The sequence below is a fragment of the Podarcis tiliguerta genome (assembly GCF_965153285.1).
Source record: "Podarcis tiliguerta genome assembly, chromosome: 3".
Taxonomy (NCBI): domain Eukaryota; kingdom Metazoa; phylum Chordata; class Lepidosauria; order Squamata; family Lacertidae; genus Podarcis; species Podarcis tiliguerta.
In genome coordinates this window covers 62,007,172-62,028,536 of record NC_139536.1, presented here as the reverse complement: position 1 = coordinate 62,028,536, position 21,365 = coordinate 62,007,172, and the positions used below count along the sequence as shown (strand labels likewise).

Genomic DNA, 21,365 nt, shown 5'->3' with positions numbered 1-21,365 from the left:
CATAGACAACAGTAATTAGGCTATCCCTATCCAGACAGCTGGGTCACCAACCAAAGATGGATGAAAAACACTCTGTGCCACTGAGGCCACTTGTGCCTCAAGAAGCTGCAAAGCATCTAGAAGTATCAACAAGCTACACACCCACTCCTTCAGATGGTATACAACCACATAAAGAATGGCTTCTACATATCTGGATGGGCTTGGCTAAACAATTTTTTAAAAAAGCATTTATGACATTCAAACAGGCTTTCACAAAGATCTGAGGTGAAGCTAAGAACTGACTCAGTTCTTTCTCTTTGATTCAAATGCATCTTTTTGTATGTTTTTTCCTCCTCCAGAAGAAACATCTTGGTCGAAGGAAAGTTGTACCTCTTCTAACACAGCTCAGTGTCCAGAAGGGTAAGATTAATGTATTCACAACTGTTCACTTAGGATGTCTGTATTTTTTGTGGTTTTGTTATGTAAATAAGCACACAGTTGTTTATTATTTATTGAGAAACATCATTCCAAGTTGATGTTAGTCACAGCTTAAAGGTAAAGGTAAAGGTACCCCTGACCATTAGGTCCACTCGTGGACGACTCTGCAGTTGCGGCGCTCATCTCGCTCTATAGGCCGAGGGAGCTGGCGTTTGTCCGCAGACAGCTTCCAGGTCATGTGGCCAGCATGACTAAGCCACTTCTGGTGAACCTGAGCAGCACACAGAAATGCTGTTTACCTTCCCACCGGAGCGGTACCTATTTATCTACTTGCACTTTGATGCGTTTTCAAACTGCTAGGTGGGCAGGAGAATGGACGGAGCAATGGGAGCTCTCCCTGTCGCGGGGATTCGAACTGCCGACCTTCTGGTTGGCAAGCTCAAAGCTCTGTGGTTTAGACCTCAGAGCCACCCGCGTCCCTTAGTCACAGCTTAGAAGACCATACAAAATGTGTGGGCTAGATCGTTCTGCAAGTTCATGAATAATTACAGCGACTTCTGAGAAAAACTTTAGTGCTGTACCCTAATGGTATTTTCAGATTTCCTTTTTCTTTTTACCTTGCCACAGCATTGCCTCTGCTCTGCCATCCTGACAGCCTATTTTATCTGTGCACCACTGCAGTTACCCTCTGTGTAACTGCTGCATAGGCCTTCTTTCTCATTTCCTGCATTGCATTTGGAGAACACTTTCTCTGTTGCTGTGCTTTGAGCTGCCCAAACCTGCAACAAGAACATGCACGTCCTTCATCCTCCATCATGAGATCTTCTTGGGTGTGTTCTGTGTACATGCATCACAGAAGCTCAGTCAAGTAGTTGCGCTCGTCACATGAAACAGTTATTTAGCAGAGCTCACTTGTACTTGGCATACACAGACATACACTACAATATACACACACCATACACAGTTTTTACAAGTAGTCATCTCCCTCTGATCCCAGAGAGGGTTCTTGGCTTCAGAATTCTTGCTGCCCCAAAGTCCACAGCAAGTCCTGACTTCAGCTGCTTCCAAAGTCCTTGCAGCTCTTCACAAAGTGTTTTGTTTTCTTCCACGATTCCAGTCAGTCTCCACGGTTCAGATCTCCCACACTTTCCCAGCACCGAACACTGCAACTTTCGTTCCATATCTCGGTACAAATTCTGCCCAGCAACAGAGATAAGAGAGTTGCACTGTAGGGAATGAGTCAGCATTACCAATTCATGTGAAATAAACATTAAACACATTCCTTAACAGATCCTCTGCTGGATCCCTTTGCAGGAATCTCTGAAACCCACTCTAAGGGGTTCTAAGGAGCACCTGTGCTCCTTTATGAAGTGCCTATAACCTACACTTCCAATTTGAAAAGACAGATGGGAATCCCATGAACCCTGGAACACTTCATGCAGGTCTCTTCACAGAGCAATACAAATGTTCAGGTGTTTGGAACTCCATGGAGGGAAAAGTGACCTTGGAAGGGGAAGTTGCATCAGAAAATTTGCACCTCCTCCCTCCTGTCCTTTCTCCATTCCAAATTGCCCCTCCATGAATTGCCCCTGCTTTGGAAGGAGCCACCAGGGTTGTTGTTTTTTTGCTACAGACATTAGCATGTTATGTGTAACTTGACCCTTAGTCTTGAGTACAGTCAGCTGACAGCTTTCCTACAAACACTATCTTGTTGTAGGTAGTATCAGTAACTGATAGTGAATTTTATCTACTGGGGCAACCCCAAGCATGCTCTTTCTCAGCTGAGGCTTTGCACTGATGCTCAAAGCACACAAACATGCATGAAAGATTAAAAGAAAAGTAAGTCAGGAGCAAAAGAGCAATCCTGAAAAGCATTTGCAGAAAGATTAGGAGGTTCTGAATTTTAAACATGTATGTTTTATGCTAGGGTTTTTCAGGGGCTTTATAAATGCATAATTGACCCCTAAATCAATAGTTGCACTTTACATTGGTTCTCAACTTACTTTAATCATTTTCAAATCGGTTAATGAGTTATGAAATCATAAAGCAGTAGTAGATTATCATGTAGGGACCAACTGGTCAGGAGATTGCTTATAGTTCTGGCTTATCACCATGTATGATGTAAGTGTCTATGTGCATTGAGTCTTTGATCAATAGTCTTCCATAAAATCATAAATGGGTTTCTTACTTGTCCTATTTTGGCTGCCTTTGAAAAAGAACAGCAGAAGTGTTATGACATATCTACAGCAGGTTTTATAACACTCTACAGGTGACGCGGGTGGCGCTGTGGGTAAAACCTCAGTGCCTAGGACTTGCCGATTGTATGGTCGCCGGTTCGAATCCCCGCGGCGGGGTGAGCTCCCGTCGTTTGGTCCCAGCTCCTGCCCCCCTAGCAGTTCGAAAGCACCCTTAAGTGCACGTAGATAAATAGGTACCGCTTTATAGCGGGAAGGTAAACGGCGTTCCGTGTGCTGCGCTGGTGCAGGCTCGCCAGAGCAGCTATGTCACACTGGCCACGTGACCCGGAAGTGTCTTCGGACAGCGCCGACTCATGGCCTCTTGAGCGAGATGAGCGTGCAACCCTAGAGTCGGACACGACTGGCCCGTATGGGCGGGGATACCTTTACCTTTTTACAGGTGAGTTAGGGATTTCTCCGCATGTGAATACAGGCTGTGGTGGATTGAGAGGACAAGACCAACAATGTGTCCAACAGTCAAGAAGGTGGTTTCTGCATGTGCTGTAGAGGGAAATGGGGAGCAGATAGGGCTTGTCCACCTGGGAAGGTAGCCCATCTAGGAGAAGGAAAACTCTGATCCTAAATCTCCTCTGGCTTGTGGCTATACTCATTTGTGAGTAAATCCCAAGGAAAAATCTGTACCCACTGCTTTGCAGAGTATCTTAAGGAGAAGAAAAGGCTAAAGAGTAAAGCCTACACAAATCTGGAGTGGAGCCCTTGCAGCCACAGCAGGTGCTGTGATTCTCCAGCAGTTTGACTTCATCTTCAGAGGCGTTCTCCATTGTCTCTTGAGACAGACAGATGCCAATAGAGTTTCTTAACTTGTGGTCCATGGACCCCAGGAGGTTCATGGATGAGCTTCAGGAGGTCTGCAGCTTCCTACATTGGGAATGATGTACTTTCAGGGGTCTTTTCCCACACTTTTACTGGTCTTTGATTGAGGAGCTAGTCCATGGCAAGGCCCCCTTTTCCATACTATGCTGAAGTGGTTTTGGCAGCCAGAGGAACATGACTTTCCCTCAATAGCCAGCCTTCCTTTTAGTTCCCCTGTGACCTATAATCAATTCAGGGAACAATTCAACATGACACTCTTCTAAGTCTGCACACATTTAAGTTTGTGCAATGGGAAAAGACAAGGAGAGTTGTTCCATCTAGCAATGTACTGGAGGGTCCCCCTGACCTCCTGACCCAATTTTGGGGTGGTGGCAGGGAGAGGAGGGGGGAAGTCCCATTATACAAATGAAAGTCCTTGCACAGGGCTTCCACTGATGTGACTCATTACTTGAATCCTGCCCACAGTGTTTCTAACATTCATATTTGGACTGTCTAATCTTTGATTTCTTCAGGAAGATGGCAACTAATGTTTCTCAGCAAGCACCCAAATATCCTCCTGACTTTTGACTCTGTGTTCTTTACCTTCAGGTTCGATCTGCCACCGCTTATTCTTTTTTCAATGGATGGCTTCAGGGCAGAATACTTGGAAACTTGGGGCTATTTACTGCCAAATATTGGAAAGCTCAGTAAGTCATCTTGTTCTGAGGATGAATAATTTTTAAAAATTCATTCTGCAGAAAGAAATGTTTGAATTACTTGCATATAGGTATTGCTGCTAGTGTTGAAATTTAGCAGAGGGGGAGGAAAATAGGGTCTCAGAGGAGGTGGATCAGGGAGTTGCTGCTTGAACTTTAAAGTAGGGTGACCTACTTTGCACTGTCAAAAAAGAAAGAAAAGCATCTTCCCAAAAAGAAGAAAAGGGGCACAGATTTGCATGAAATTTGGGTGCGTACTGTGAATGTGCAGATTCAGATTTATATTAAATAAATAAATAAATAAATAAATAAATATGCTACAGTTTAAATAGACCTGCAAGGTGAGTGAGCCTGCGTGCCTGCTCTGTCTGTCTGTTGCCCAGATGCAGCTGTTGCAGCTTCAAGGCCCCTGCTGTCCTTCCTTGTTCCCTGTCATGAAACCAGGCTGGACCAGGCAGTCCCTCAAAGAGAGGAGATGTTCTATGTCATTTTCTAACCCCAGCCTCTCCCTGCTACTTTATTTATTATTGAGATTTATTATCCATCCTTCCGTCTGAAGACCCAGGGCTGGCTGCATAATATGACAGCATAAGGAAAACCGCAAGAAAAACAACAATGGAACATAATAATAAAAGCAGAGGCAAATCAGCATGACACAACGCAGGGAGTGGGAGAAGCATCTTCTCACCTCCACCCTTCACAAGCCTGAGCAAACAGGTGTGACTGACCTGCAAAAGCTATGCAGTGTCAGTCATTGCAAGATGCATCTTGCAGTCGAAAAGGGAGGGGGGGATTAGACCCAGAGAAAAATGCCCACATTCTGGCTAACGGGAAATGTTCTATGAAAAGCATTTTTTACAAGCAGGGGCCTTGGGGAAGGGCTGTAGCTCTGTGGTAGAACATCACCTTTGTGCACAGAAGGTCCAAGGTTTAATCCCTACCATCTCTAGGAAAGGGTGAGAAAGACTCTGGAGAGCTCCAAATACCGTAGGCAATACTGAGCTAGATTGACCAATGATCTGACTCAGTGTAAGGCAGCTTCCTATGTTCCTAATAAGTTTTAAAAGAGGTGTGCATGCTCTGTGTTTTGCATATATGTCATATTATGTAATGGTTATACCGTAATTTACTATATTTACAAAGCACCATTTGTTGCAGAAACATGCGGGACCCATTCAAAGTACATGAGAGCTGTTTATCCAACCAAAACCTTTGTAAACCACTATACTATTGTCACTGTAAGTACTTTTTTTGTGTGTGCCTTTTTTTGTCGCCATTACTTCTGCTGTGTCGCTATTGTTTTAAAAGCTAGGTGCTTTATTTCATTTCTAAAAATGTTTATATCCCACCTTTCTGCTCCGAACAAACACACAGTGAACGACATTAGATTCCCACCAAACCGTAATAATGATCTAACAAGAATCTAAAACAACAACAAAGCAGAAGAAAGTAAACACCAGCTTCTTCATTCCCAAAAGGTCCACCTAAAGTAAACAGATTTGTTTTGGTACTAGAATGATAGCCCGTTTGATGAGAGGTGGAAGCAGGACATAGGAATATGTGTTTGGCACAGGCGATTGACGTCCCTCCTTATGGAAATTTCACTGCTGTGTCTCTAGAGCCTTAGACTGCATGCACAGCATACATTTAAAGCACACACACCAGGATTCCTGGGAACTATAGTTTCTTAAGGGTGCTGGGAATTGTAGGTATGTGAGCTTCCTAGGATTTTTGTGTGTGTGTGGGGGGGTGTCCTTTAAATGCAGGTGCATATACAGTCTAGGGCTTTAATTCTAAGCAGGCTTACTTTTTGTTGTTGAGTTGTTTAGTCGTGTCCGACTCTTCATGACCCATGGACCAGAGCATGCCAGGCACTCCTGTCTTCTACTGCCTCCTGCAGTTTGGTCAAACTCATGTTCAAGAACACTGTCGAACCATCTTGTTCTCTGTCATCCCCTTCTCCTTGTGCCCTTGATCTTTCCCAACATCAGGGTCTTTTCAAGGGAGTCTTCTATTCTCATGAGGTGGCTTACTAGTCATTTAAAAATCTGTAGTACAGACCTCTAAGGAAACATTCATAGGACTTAACAGTTAAAGCTCTCTTTTGCAAAATGATAGTTAGGAGCAAATAAGGGGTGATTAATCCATGCATGTATCAGGTAACAATCTTACTTCTGTTTGTTGAAACCAGAAGGTTGAAACCAAAAGTTGCTGCTAGGTAGAGTATTTCAGTTCAGCCAGCCATGCCCTTTTCTGTGATGTACCATTCCACCTCCTGTCTCACCCAGTTCCCCAGTCCTGTTGCCCCACTTATTCTGTCATGCTAGGCTGTTTTCGTGGCTTTCTCTCACCTTGGTTTGCTGTTTTTGCTTTAGTTCTAAAAACTTTCTGCAAGCCTGCTGACAGGTCCCTCTGGTGTTTCAAGAGTGCAGTTTTGGCTACACAGAGATGGGCAGTTGGACTGCTAAATTCATTGTTAGTGGACAATAAATGGGGTTGACATTAGCAGCATTAGCTTCTAGTGATGCGACCCAATGTACATAGCAAGACACAGAGTACACTCAGTTTCTGTTTTCTTTCCCCAGGGTTTGTACCCAGAATCCCATGGCATCATTGACAACAACATGTACGATGTAAAATTAAACCAGAACTTTTCGCTTTCTTCAGATACCAAGAATAATCCTGCATGGTGGGGTGGTCAACCTGTAAGTGCCATTTGCTGTTTCTCGATTTGCTCCCCACTTTACATGTGAATGAGGTGGACAGGTGGATAGACAGATAAAATTGATTTCTCTCATACAGTGACTCCAAGTCCTTTTTGGAGGGACAAGCCCAGCAGGGGATGCTGTGGAACTCCTGTTCAATGCCCTGGCCAGTGTGATGCCATAATTCGGCACCCCCTCCTCTCGTCTTCCATTCTACAACATAGTTGTGGTGCCCACTGCGGTACCCCCGAAGCTCTGTAACCAGTCACACTCTCCTAAATCTGCCTCTGCCCTGGTCATTGGCCTCTGGTATCCCTCGGGGTCCTATCCTGTCCCCATGCTATTTAACATTGACAGGAAGCTGCCCAGGGATTGGGGGTTCAGTGCCACCAATATGCAGATGACACCCAACTCTATCTCAATCTGAGGAAGCTGTTTCAGTGCTAAACCAGTGTGTGGTGTCAGTAATCGACTGGATGAGGATGTATCTAGGCAAGATACAGGTTATCCTGATCAGTCAAAGGCTAACCAAGGATTAGGGATCCAATTTTTGCTGGATTGCATTACACTCAAGTTCACAACTTAGGTGCACTCCTGGATTCAAGCATGAGCCTAGATGCTCAGGTTTTAGTAGTGGCCAGCAGTACATTAGCACATTTTAAAACTAGTGTGCCATCTGCACCCGTTCCTAAAGATGGCTGATCTGGCTACATGCCTTAGTTACATCCCATTTGGATTACAGTAACATGCTGTGTATGAGGATGCCTTTGAAAAGTGTTTGGAAGCTTGAGTCCAAAAGCCTGAGATGAGATTTCTGACTGGAGCTGGTTACAGGCAGAACAGACACTTCCTGCGACTACTTGTCCATTTCCTGGCACAATTCCAAGTGCTGGTTATATTTGGCTTGGGTCAGGCTATCTGAAGAACTGTATCTCCATATATGAGCTTGCCCAGGCTTTGAGATAAATCACTAAGTGTGCCCTCTCTGCCACCGTCTCCTCCTCCTCTTCACTGCCTGGTAGTTACCTTTGGGGACATTTGCGGAAGATACAAAAATGTATCAAATTGGGCAAGAAAAATAAAATGTTATTCCAAGGCTCTATGGTGGCACAGCTCTATGGTGCTTCTGAAGCCTTGCAACCAGCTTGCTTCACCTCAGACCATTCAGGTCCTGGATTGCCTCAGGCTCTGAGGTAGCTCAAGGGAATGTTTGCCTTTGATTCATCTGCCATTGGAGGGGAATGTGTAGACCTAGTAGCTCGCTCACTTGAAATCCACATAGGAAAAAATAGTTTTGTTGAACTGATTGAACCAACATTGCAACCCCTTAATGACAGGCAGTTCCCTAGCAAAGGTGCTTCTTCAAAAAAGACCTTGTATCTCATAGTTATTAGCATGATTTTAGCATGTTGATTGGGGTTCCCTCAAGACCTTGGGGCATGGAGAGTTTTAAATGAGTTTGTGCTATTAAAATGAAGATCTGTCTATGTTTCAGATACTGAATCTGTGTATCTTCTTGCAGATTTGGCATACAGCAATGTTTCAAGGGTTGAAAGCTGGCACCTACTATTGGCCCGGATCCGATGCAAAAATCAATGGAACATACCCTAATATCTTTAAGGTGTACAACAAGTAAGTTGGAGTTTAAAAAAAAGATAAAGAAATTGTTGTTGTTATATCCTACCTTTTCCCCTGACAGGGACTCAAGACATCTTACAGCTAAAATTTCATTTCATTCTATTTATCTGTTGAAGGTGTTATACATGATCCTTTCCCTCACATATTTTTTCGTTACAACATTCCTTTGAGGTAAGGAGGCTGAGAGGCTGTAATTGGCTCAAGGTGACAGATGTATTTGTATATGCCGTATACACATACAGGGGAACTTCCTCATGTAGAATAGCATGTCCCTATTTTCATGTGAGAAACGTTACTGGGGCATGAAATCTAGACACCACAAGTTCCCTGTTCCTGGTCTGCATCATTGTTCTGTTGCAGAATAAATTTCCCTGATGGCTAAATAATAACAATTATTATTATTATTCTTTGCAGGTCAGTTACATTTGAACAAAGAGTTACAGAGCTGCTGAAGTGGTTTGAACTCCCAAAATCTGAAAGGTAACAGTTTAGGAAGCTTTTGGCAGTGCTTTCGTTCTTGTGAAATGGTTGAAATGTTTATCAAGCCTATTTATTATATACTAAGGATCTTTTGCCAGGGTGTGTGTGTGTTTTCTGCAACATTTCTTTTTACCTAGGTTTTATCTGGAGGGCTTTCGGTATATGTCGCCTCTTTTTGGGCAGGGTGAGATTTGTTAGATCTGTCTGGATGTATTTTTTGGTTCTTATTCTGTTTTGGTTAATATACTTCATTTTAATCTTTTGTACTACTTTTATAAGGCACACATCCAGCTGGTGGCTTTCTGTTCTAAAAAAAAAGTTTAACCTTGTGGACATTTCTGCACCTTCCTTTGAGTGAAGGCTGGCCAAGATTCCTTTCCATGCAATCACAATGCACTTTTCTTTTGAACTCTAGGCCTGATTTCTATACATTGTACATTGAGGAACCCGACTCAGCAGGACATGCATATGGACCAGTTCATGGTGAAGTAAGTTTTTCTTTTCCCAATCCTATAAGCCATAAATAAACATGTAGGATACACAAACCACAGTCATGTGACATAGCTTGCAAGCTAAGTTGAGCATCAGCTAGGAACTGATGAGATTCCTGCATCACAGAGGGTTGGACTAGATGACCCTCCGGGTCCCTTCTATGATTCTATGAACTAACGTATTTTACACAGCCCATCATCCAACCTCCTAACACACCAGAGGACCAGACAGTAAGGGTGTAAGCAGACAAAGTGGATGTAAGCATCATAATCTAGTTATACTGGAGTGGGTTGGGGTTTTCCAACAGAAAATAAGTATGGGGATGGAAAAAAAAAAGGCTACTCTCCCTCTACTCCATTGTCCTAATCAGGATTGGGGTTCTGCGTGACTACCCAGAGAGCAGAACCTGGAGATTGTTACAGTATATTATAGTTCACTGTGCATCCTAAAAGGATTGTGTAATATTGATGATAATATACATCTTGTTCTGATTAACCCAATACACAAGAATCTCTGAATATGAATGAATTGATGTACTAAATGGGACTCCAGTTCAAAAATACCTTTAAAAACAGCAGGAGGCAATAAAAAAATAAATTCAAAAGTATGCTTGTTCTGTTTTGTCCCATATTCTGTTATGGTATACTTGATCTTGAACACACTTTGAAGGGGAAACGCTATTGAAATCTTTTCTCCTTTTGTTTTAGACTGTTAAAGCCTTACAAAAGGCAGATGAGACCCTGGGAATGTTAATGGAAGGTCTAAGACAAAGAAAATTGGACAATTGTGTCAATATCATACTTGTGGCTGATCATGGTATGACTGTTTTGTTCTTCCATCATTAGGTGCTATCATTAGGCAGGGTGAGGCAACCACCTCAGGCAACAGATGCCTGAGGAGGGAAGGATGGCAAGATGTGTTCAGAGGACAGAGCTGTATGTGCCTTGTGGTCTGCCTGAACCCCCTAACCTTAGTCTACAGCTCACGGGGGTGCTGGGGGATGCTGTCCCATCACTAGTGTTGAAGTAAGATTCTCGTCTGGTTGGCTGCTCAGGGAATGGGCGGGGTGAGCAGGACGTTATCCTGCCCTTTGCCTCAGTCAACAAAATATCTTGGGCCAGCCCCTTTTGTGTCTCAGCATAGACCTTTATTGATCTTGCAAACTAATAATAATAATAATAATTTTTATTATTTATACCCCGCCCATCTGGCTGGGTTTTCCCAGCCACTTTGCGCGGCTCCCAACAGAATATTAAAACAGAATAAAACATCAAACTTTAAAATCTTCTCTAACACCTTCCAATGTCTTCTCTAAAACCTTCCGATGTCTTGTAAAAGTCAGATAGTTGTTTATTCCTTGACATCAGATGGGAGGGCATTCCACAGGGCAGGCGCCAGGGCTTTAATGGTCAGCACCAACACTTTGAATTGTGCTCGAAAACGTACTGGAAGCCAATATAGGTCTTTCAGGACTGGTGTTGTTGTCACGGTCCGGTCTACGGGCGATCAAATTCCTGGCTGAGGACTTCGGGACCAGGGGCAAGGTGGTGTGGTGGGAGCAGGAACGAGAGTCCAGAGGGTCAGGAAGCAAGGAGTCCCGAAGTCAAGGGTCCGAGGGTCGAGAAGCAAGGAGTCCCGAAGTCAAGGGTCTAAGGGTCAAGAAGCAGGGAGTCAGGAAGCCAAGGTCTGAGGATCAAGAAGCCAAACGCAGCAAGGCAGGAAACGTGTTGCTGTGGCAAAGAGCCAATGGGAAATGCTGACCTTACATCCCTTCCCGGCTCTTGCCACCAGGTGCAGTGAGTTACCAAGTGGCCTCACCTGCACCTTGCCTCTCCAGAACAAACTTAGGAAGGCCCCAGTCCTGCGACGCCCTACTGGTCACAGGGCCTGGCTCCTGCACGTACCCCTGATAGTTGTATGGTCTTGGTGGCCACTCCCAATATTTGTTGAATAGTTTAACCATCTCTTTTCTTTCCATAGGCATGGATCAGACATTCTGTGATAAGATGGAATTCATGACAGATTATTTTGAGGACGTTCATTTTTATATGTACGAAGGACCGGCACCTCGTATTCGATCAAGGAATATTCCAAAAGACTTCTTTTCATGTAAGCGTTGGACATAGGATGATAGATCCATAGAATTAGAGAGCTGGGAGGGATGGTTTGTGCAGGCCATCTAGCACAAACCCCTGCTCAGAACAGGAAATCTAGAGCATCCTCAGCAGATGGCTGTCCATCCATTGCTGAAAAGACCAAAAGGAGCGAGGGAGAACTCAACATCCCTCTGGGTCATCCTTTGACAACGCAGTACCCTTCAGATGTTATGTGCTACAATTCCCATCAGCCCTGTAGCATAACTGCCAGTTAGCTGAAATCCACTCTGCCAATGCTGCTTTCTGGATGCAGCCCAATAGATAGGACTGGAACCAACTGTAGCACAGTTCCCCCAGTTCCCATTTCATGGCATCAGTCCAGGAGGATACCATGGTCAATGGTACCAGAAGCTGCAGAGAAATCAAGGAGCAGAAGCAAAGTCACGCTTGCTCACCCCACTCCTTGTAAAAGTCACCCATCAGGGCAAAAAAGCATGACCCAGTCCCACAGCCAAGCTTGAACCCAGATTGGGTTCTTAAATTCTTACAAAATGTCAAAACGGATTAAAGGGGCTGGATAATTATATGTAATTTTGAATCCAGAGTCTAATGTTTTGATTTTCTTCCAAACAGTTGATTCAGCAGGCATTGTTAAAAATCTTACGGTGAGTAAGCATTTAATCTCTCATTTTCCTTGTAGCTTTAGTAAGAAAACAGCAAGTATATTATTATTATTATTATTATTATCAGTAGATTTATATATTGTACATTGTCAACTGCCCTGAGATCTATGGATGAAGGGGGCTTCATCCATAGATTTCAGGGCAGTTGACAATGTAGATGATGCATTTTTCCCCAAAGTGTAATTTCTGCAGTAGACTCATGTTGTTTTCTTTGGCAGATGTGCTACATGTAACCTATATCAATATATAGATCACAATTTTTTATAGGGGTTAGGATTAATAATTTTAAATGTGCAAATACTGGCATATATCAATTAAGGTAGCATCCTAACTTTGTTCTGTGGCACACAGCCATGAATTTCTGTTAGGAAAATCAGCACACTGCCATCGGTAAGAACTTTTGTGACTCCTGTCTGGTGTTTTCATGAAGGAATTACAGCATACCCTTTCTTCTCTGTGGTTAGAAGTATCTATTTGTGTCTTTGTGTTCTGCAATGTGAAGATCTCACAAGTTCACTTTTCCAATTTTAGTGCCGAAAGCCCACACAGCACCTCAAAGCCTACTTGACTCCAAATTTGCCGAAGCGATTGCACTACGTTAACAATATCCGTATTGACAAAGTTCACCTTATGATGCAGCGGCAGTGGTTGGGTGTGAGGTATGGTACTGATAGTGACCTTATCATCATCCTCATCATTTCTATACCACTTTATATTTTTAAGAAAAATCTCAAAGCGGTTTACAGCATATTAATACATCCAGAATCAAACATTTCTGAAGAAAGTCAAATATAAAGTATACAGTCAAAGCAACATAATTAACAGAAAACTAAAATGTTATCTTAAAGATTTCAAAATAAAACATTACAAAGGAGGTCAACTACAGAATACATATTTAACACTAACAAAGTTAACATTAAAACATTTTAAAAAACTACACATTGCTAAGTGAAGTCAAATATAAAATGCACATTTAAAACAGCATAATTAACAAGAGAATAAAATATTACCATAAGTATGACACAGTCGTTTGGCAGGCACAAAAAGAATCCAATAATTAGGGTTTGTTGTCAGGCATAGCGATGTCCCTCCTGTCTCACTTTTGGGGTATCATTAAAGGCTCCATTCCTGCAAAAGTGAGCTCAGGTACTGAGATCTTTTCCTTTTCATTCAGCCAGGCTTTGTTCTGCTGTCAGGTGAATACCATTTCATTCAGCCAGCCAGTGTGAACTGCTTCTAGCTTGACTGTTTTTTCTGCTCTGCAATTCTATTCTTTTAGTTTATTTTTTTCAGTTTGATTGTTGGGAATATCTCTGTAAGTCACCTTGTGAATGTTAACTTTCTAAATAAACAAATCAAAACAGAAACTCATAAAATTCCATATTAATGAACCTCTTGAGAATTCCACTGACTTCCACTGAACTGACGTAGTTGTCTCATCATGTCATTGAAGTTTCGCAACTCCTGAGAATGTAGATTTCCTTCATTAATATTTCCAAAGAAATAAAATGATAAATGCAATCATAGGGCCATGTGACCTGACATCTGGACATTTCAGCTTAGTTTTGTCAGAATGCAGTTAGGATAAACCAAACCATGTCAAATCCCAGAGGGCCCGTCCCATCTGGATTTTGCAAGTACAGTGTGATCTTGGTTCTCAAACTTAATCCGTTCCAGAAGTCCATTCCAAAACCAAAGCATTCCAAAACCAAAGTGCGCTTTCCCATAGAAAGTAATGCAAAACGGATTAATCCATTCTAGACTTTCAAAAACAATTCCTAAAACAGCAATTTAACATGAATTTTACTCTCTAATGAGACCATTGATCCACAAAATGAAAGCAATAAACAATGTACTGCAGTCTCACATAATCAGTCAGTCAGTCAGTAGCTGAATTGGGTTCCATGCAGTCACAAAAACAAACAAAAAGAGCCACAAAAACACAAAATAAATAGCAAAAATGGACAGCCCTCAGCGTAACACTCAAAATGGTTCAGCTTCTGAAAAAAGTTCGCAAACCAGAACACTTGCTTCCGGGTTTGCAGTGTTTGGGTTTCAAGTTGCTTGAGTACCAAGGAATTTGAGAACCAAGGTACCACTGTATATCTGCGAATGTTAGACTCATGGAAGCTTTTAGCCAAACTGCTGATGAAACTTCTGATGAAGGCAGAATGCAGACATTTCTGTGTAAAGACAGCAGACTCATCAATACCAGTTGCAGATCAGTAACAGAAGAAGGCTATTGAGTTCATTGCTCTGCTTGTGCATAGTCAGAAGTATCTGGCTGGCTACTACCTTTGGAATACGAATAATCCTGAAAGGCAGAGAAGGGGAACTTGTGGCCCTAGCAGCAGCCAACATGGCCAATGGCTCAGGAATGAGAGTTGCTGTAGTCTAGAGGGGCACAGGTCTGGAAGGGCACAGGCTCTCCATTCCTTCTGCATGGCAACACCCATGTCTTCATTTCATAATCCTTGAGGAACACTGTTTTTCCTCCATCTTCCTGCATTAGATCCTAACACTTGTGGGCCTTTTAGATTTTAAAATCAGGTGCAGACGTCCGTCCCCACCACTGCTTTCTACACAATTGTACTGATCTCTTGACATCTCATGCAGTTTGAATTTACAATAGCCACACAATTCAAGGAGCGGGGAATAATTTGTTTTGGCATGTGTTCACTGTTCAACCTTGCATATGAGGAATTTCCAAAGTATCAAAAGTGCTTTCAAATATTGGGTGTGGGTGTGTTGGAGTTATGTGCTGAAGTTACTCCAAATCGTTACAAAAGATAATTGAGTCAACATAAAATATTTCCAGTAAATGACTCCTGTAGTTTGGCAGTCTTGTTTATTCCGTCATGCCTTCCAAAAGTCACAGAAGTGAGTAAGCAAAAAATTTCCAGGCAAATGCAGTCATTGTTAGTCAAAATATTGTAAAATTTCTTTTATGCCTAAAAGGAAAGGAGGAACAGGTGTAAAAAAGGAAAGAAAAGAAATAGTTCTGAAATATGTAAATGAACTACAACTTTATAAAGCTAAATAATTTTTATACAACAATTTCCAAGACGATTATGAGCAACTCTGTGTTTGATCTTGTTGTCATTTTGCTGTAGTTACCCCTTTGCTGCAGTAGTGTTTCCCACCACAAACACGTACCTCCCCTTTCACACCCATCCACATGTGCTTGGGAGCTGGAGTTGGTCCATGGCTCCCTGACATATGTCCTTGAGATATAAAGATGAGCATCTTTGGTTCTCACTCTTCCTCTTTGCTACTCAGAACCCATTTGCAACTCTGGTATGCAGACATCATAGCTGCACAAAGTGTGGAGCCACTCCAAAATACAACACTTCCCTGACACACTTACTAATGGCCTAAGATGTGAAGAGTGCCACTGCTTTATTTGAATTTGTCTCCACATTTCAATGTTGATAGTTTCCAAGGCAGTTGACAAGTTTCAAGCACAAATAAAAACAGCAAAAAAGCAAGAAAATAATACGAGGACATAGCACCAGATGAGCATCTCTGGTGAGAGTTAGATATGTTTTCCCATCAGCTCCTGCTTTAGCATCATTTTATCTTGGTTAGGTCTTTCTTCTTCCTAGAATAATACCATCCAATCAGAAACCATGCTGTTAGTGAATGTGATGATGCCACGGTGCTATTTGGCTGTGGGAATATATCATTGATATCAAATTAATCCCATTCAGAGGACAGCAACTTCCTGAATAGGTAGAGTATTTTCATACAATCACCCTTTCGAAGCAGAATTATTGACAAAAATTGCTGAAGGGAGTGCCTTTTGACATTGATTGCAAAAATAGCCCCTCTCTAGAGTCAGCTCTTATTTGAAATACTTAATATTTCTTGTTGAAGCTTAAAGGTTAGTTCAACATCTGTCTTTTTTCAGGTCTAAAAGCTATACACGTTGTGGTGGTGGTAACCATGGCTTTGACAATGAGTTCAAAAGTATGCAGGTAAGGGTTTTTTAAAAATAAATAAATATAGAAAAACCTATTTATCTGTTATTTTCTGTAAGCATTTGCCACAGAATCAGCTCCAACGTTTCCCATGTCCTGCATGGGTGTTGTTTCACACTAATGCATGACTAATAATCCATGGGCCAGAGGGTATGTTGAGTAGATGCACCACCAAAATGTGAAGTGTGTTGTGAGTCCTCTTTGAGGATAAAGCAACTACTTGAAGGCTTATGTCAAATCATAAAACCCTGGGTTGCTTATGCACCCAAAATAGTCTAAGCTAGACTGTTAAAAATTGCTTTTTTTCCTTCTGGAATAAACCTCATGTCTCAAATCAGTAGTTTCTCCCATGTATGGCTTGAGTCAAACTTCTGCTAAACTAGCTTTATTTTATTGTTTTAAACAAACCTTCTGAAAGCTGTTTAGTAACACCATTTTTATTATGACTACCCAGGCCATCTTTGTGGCACATGGACCAGGATTTAAAGAAAAAACTGAGGTGAAGCCTTTTGAAAACATTGAGGTTTACAATTTAATGTGTGGTAAGTATTAACTAGTTTCTGTCTGTTTTGCCACCAATAGTTTTAAGATTGGAGCAAAGTAAACTGAACTCAGTATGCAGAGAACATTTAATTGCTACACAAAACATATTGTACTACTTCAGGACATAATGCAAACATATATGGTGGAGTTCAGACAGGTACCCTGAGGTTATAATCCTTCTTCCTACGTTGTAGGTGTACTGAAGAACAGATAGCTGTTCTGTGTTTTGTATTAAGAAAAGCAGGCATATCCACTGCCCTGACTTCCAGACTGGGACACCTACAAAGAATGCGACTGCGCAGTAGATTCCATGGCCCTTCATCCCATGCGTACATGGTGTGACTGTCTGTATTTAGAGGACATCATCCTGCCAGTGATGGCAGCCACATTTTTCTTCTTCAGCTTTATGCACAGAGAAAATAGTTCTGCTTAACTCATAAGATGGGAGGGCAGGTTTTGGAAGTCAACAGTAGGGAGGCAAGCATTTCCACAGCTGAAACTGTGAGGGCATAATCAAAGGAATGTACTGAATGATACGGCCAAAGCTGGAGTGTACTACTTATGCAGCCCAACTTTTGGCACAGGCCCAATTCACCCATTAACAGTGCATGTAGTTGCCCCTTAACCACGGCTGGCCCTCATGTTTGGCTGAGGGAACCAACATGGGACAGCAAGAGCATGTGGGAAATGACCACACCAGTAGAAAGAAAAGTAGTATTGGCATGACAGCTTTCATAGGAACACTACAAAGCTGCCTTATAAGGAGCCAGACCATTGGTCCATCTCGCTAAGTGCTGTTTACATTAATAGTGGCTTTCCGGGGTTTCAGGCTGCGGACATTCACAACCCTACCTGGATATACTAGATTTTAAACCTAGAACCTTCTTTATGCAAACCAGATGCTCTAACACGAAGTTCCAGCCCTTTCCCAAAAGCACCATGACAATTTTTCATTGAATTTTACAGTAGTAAGGTATAGAGTTTAACCAGAGAAGACACTACCATGCCACACAGCACCGTATCAATTTGACCCTAAAAACATTCCAGTCAATAACCTGGTGCATTCTTCTCAAGAATCAAAGCAGCTGGCAGAAATGGCAATGTTGGGTTCTTTAGCAGGAAATCCTCATGCATTTTCATTAACAGCCAAGTTTACATCACCTAGCGGAAATCAGATCTTGTTCAAGTTAAGCCTTGCACAGAGCCTGCCCCAAAGAAATCATTTTCACTTTCCGTGACAGATCTGCTTAAGATTACGCCAGCAGCAAACAATGGTACACATGGTACCTTGAATCACCTACTGAAGGTTCCTTTTTACACTCCATCACCTGCGAAAGAAGAGTCAGCTCCTTCTTTATGCCCCATGAATTCCCCTGCATCACCAGATGTTTCTGGATGTGTCTGCAGCTTGGTAAGTCTGAACAGGATCAATAACTCCTAAAACGGTTAGATGTTCATTTCCCACCCCTCACCCAAAAGCAAGAAGTAGTGATAGCCACCAACTTGGATGGCTTTAAAAGAGGATCGGAAAAAATCATGTAGGATAAAGCTACTAACCACATTGTCTATGGGCTACCTCTGCTGTTCAAAACAGGGGTGAGTGCTGTTGCACTCAGGCCCTTTATATGGGCTGCCCATTGACATCTGGTTGGCCACTGTGGATGCTGGGTTAATGACCTTATCCAGCAAGCTCTTTTCATATTCTTGTGGGGTTGTTTTTTTAAACTGAACTTTTAAAATGTGAACTATTCATTTGTGAATCATGTTTTACATGTGCATCAATGGGGTTTCTATACAAAGAATAAGAATTTAAGGATGCCGACACAGGAGTGAAAACTCCTCCGGTCGCTGATGTTGGGAAGGAAGGAAAGAAGGGGGGAAATGCAGGTTTCCTCTCTCTCAGGCTTCCTTCTGCAGCAGTGGGTGTTTGGGGCTCCTGCAAGGGAAGGGGGAAAGCAGCTTCACAAGGTATAAAGGCGGGAGGTTTTGAAGGGCGTGGTGGGTTTGATATGGGCTGGCTACTTGGTGGGGTTGGCAAGTGAAGCAAGCAATGGCAGCAGTTCCTTGCACTTTTGTCGGTCTGCTTGTTTTTAGATAACAGATGTTAATGCGATAAATGAAAGATTGAGGCTCACTGATGAAGCAAGTGAGTATTGCTGCTACTCCTTTTCCATCCATCTGTTGCGGCAGTGGAGGGCAGGTGTTGGGGCCTCAAATTAACGATATCCTAAACTCCCCTCAAGCAGCTGAATAGTGACAGTGGGTAGGGAAATATTTGTGGAGCCCAACCCTTCTCAAAGGTGTTGTTGGACTCCCATCAGCCCCAGCCACCATGGCCATGGGTCAGGGATGATGGCCCAACAGTATCTGGAGGGCCATGAGTTTGCCACTCTCTGGGCTATAGGGTAGGGGAGTATGCAAGGAAAGCAGCAGACAGGGAAAAGGCAGAAGTAAAGGGCAAGTTGTTTAGCTGAATGTGAAAGATGAAGTGGTGGATACAGTGGTGCAGTGGTTAGAGTGCTGGACTAGAACCTGGGAGGCCAGGGTTCAAATTCACACTTGGTCATGAAGCTTGCTGGGTGACCTTGGGCCAGTCACTGATTAAATGAGGACAGGGAAAACCATATGCACCACCTTGAGTTCATTAGAGAAAAAAGGTGGGATATAAATGCAAAAAAATAATAAAAATTAGAACCAGAAGCAAGATAAGTTTGGGAGAGAATATACCAGGCAGCAGCTTGCCCAAAATTTCAAATCATCTTTATAACCATGCTCCCCTTTTCAAATTTATTGGAAAGCAAAGACTCTGAATAAACACATGTATTTCATCATAACTTCTCAAAAAGACTGTATTCAGTTGCTGCACACACCCCACCAAAGCCACCCCCTCCCCCCCAGGTCATCACATAAATGTGGAACTCAGTAATTATGGTTTATATTCTAGAGAAGACATCCGAAGCTTCTAATTTGCCTTATGGTAGACCCAAGGTCTTACAGAAAGAGAATACCTATTGCCTCCTTCACCAGAATAAATATGTGAGTGGATACAGCCAAAACATCTGGATGCCACTATGGAGTTCATATACTGTCAACAAACCAGTAAGTTTTCAGATTTATATACCTTTTGAAGTGCAATGAAAGGCCATACACGGGGAAGGGCTATGGCAAAACTGATCATTTCAGGAATGTCAGGCAGTTATCACTGTGTTTGTGTGTTTGTAAAATTGGCCAGGCCACAGCTGTTCAGACTGAGTGGTTGCCGGTCTGCTGGGGGGGGGGGGGGAGGAGATGGTACTTATTGTACAATCAGGGTTACCAAATCGCCATTGGAAAAGCTGCAGCTTAATGGCAGAGCAGCATTCTTAGCATGCAAAAGAATGCAATCCATAGATAGGGCCAGGAAAACACCCAATATGAAACCCCAGAGAACTACTGCCAGCCACCTTGAGAGCCAGGTTAGGATCTGGGAGACCTGAGTTCAAATCCTGACTTAGCCATGAAAGCTCACTGGGTCACCTTGGGCCAGTCCTTGTGTCTCGGTCTAACCAACCTCTTAGAGTTGTTGTGAGAATGAAATGGTAGAGCGAAAGTTGTGCATGCCACCTTGGATAAGGAAGATTCCACGAACCCCAGTTCACTCAATACTGTAGCAGCTGGGCAAGTCAAAACACCAAGCCCACATGAACTGGCACTGACAACCTGAGCAGCAGAACTTTATGATTCTGCAATATGTGTACTTTGCTTTTTGAGCTAGCAGGGGGAGCACTTCACCACTGGGAAGAAATTCAAAGGGGAGGAAAACAGAGCAATGAGTCACTGCTTGCAGCAGGACTCCTGTCCAACCTCCACCCTGGCATCAATAGTACCGGGTTATTCTGGTAGCTGAGAGAGAAGAGCGGCAAACACCAGGGAACAGCTTTTCCCAGATGGCAAGCAGCTTCTAATCCTCAATGAAATTGCTGGACTGGAGATTCAGGAGACCCAAAAGGCTGTACTTTTTCATACAATGCATAATTAATTTACAAGACACTGTGATGGCCTCTAGCTTAGATGGTTATGAAAGAGGATTAGACAAATCTGGGGGAGATAATGTCTATTAGTGGTTTTTAGCTATCAAGGCAACATAGAGCCTCCCTTTTCAGAGGAAGTGTACCACTGAATGCTTGTTGCTGGTGGGACAACAGTGGAAGAAAGTTATTGCCTTCATGTCCTGCATGCATACTTCCCAGAAGCAATGTCTGGCCTGGGCACAGTGGGAAACAGCATTCCCTAGATGGACTTTTGAGCTGATCTTTTCTTGTAATCCAGACGTGGGAAGCCTTTGGCCCCTTCCTGCTATGTCTTGATCAGAATCTTATACCTCTGGTATTCATGAATTAATCTGGTGTGGGTTTACATAGAACATAGCTGGCTGATGCATCTGTGGCCTTCCAGATGTTGTTGAACTCCAGCTGTCATCAGACCTTGCCAGCATGGCTAATGGTCTGGGACTATGGGAGCTGGAGTCAAACAACATCTGGAGTGGGGCACAGGTTTCTCACCCCTGATATGTTTACATTAGGAGA

At 42.8% G+C, this 21,365-nt stretch overlaps 1 protein-coding gene across 1 annotated transcript in view; it reads left to right on the top strand.

The window, feature by feature from the left end:
* The window catches only part of ENPP3 (ectonucleotide pyrophosphatase/phosphodiesterase 3), a 46,610-nt gene that overhangs the window by 13,167 nt on the left and 12,078 nt on the right, over positions 1–21,365 (top strand). The window contains exons 3-18 of the mRNA XM_083434917.1: positions 339–399; positions 4,077–4,174; positions 5,342–5,421; positions 6,769–6,888; positions 8,411–8,520; positions 8,941–9,006; positions 9,422–9,494; positions 10,206–10,314; positions 11,479–11,607; positions 12,228–12,259; positions 12,809–12,936; positions 16,188–16,254; positions 16,712–16,799; positions 18,042–18,211; positions 18,895–18,946; positions 19,745–19,899. Coding sequence (XP_083291043.1) covers positions 339–399; positions 4,077–4,174; positions 5,342–5,421; positions 6,769–6,888; positions 8,411–8,520; positions 8,941–9,006; positions 9,422–9,494; positions 10,206–10,314; positions 11,479–11,607; positions 12,228–12,259; positions 12,809–12,936; positions 16,188–16,254; positions 16,712–16,799; positions 18,042–18,211; positions 18,895–18,946; positions 19,745–19,899 — 1,538 coding nt within the window. The remainder of the gene's footprint in view (positions 1–338; positions 400–4,076; positions 4,175–5,341; positions 5,422–6,768; positions 6,889–8,410; positions 8,521–8,940; positions 9,007–9,421; positions 9,495–10,205; positions 10,315–11,478; positions 11,608–12,227; positions 12,260–12,808; positions 12,937–16,187; positions 16,255–16,711; positions 16,800–18,041; positions 18,212–18,894; positions 18,947–19,744; positions 19,900–21,365) is intronic.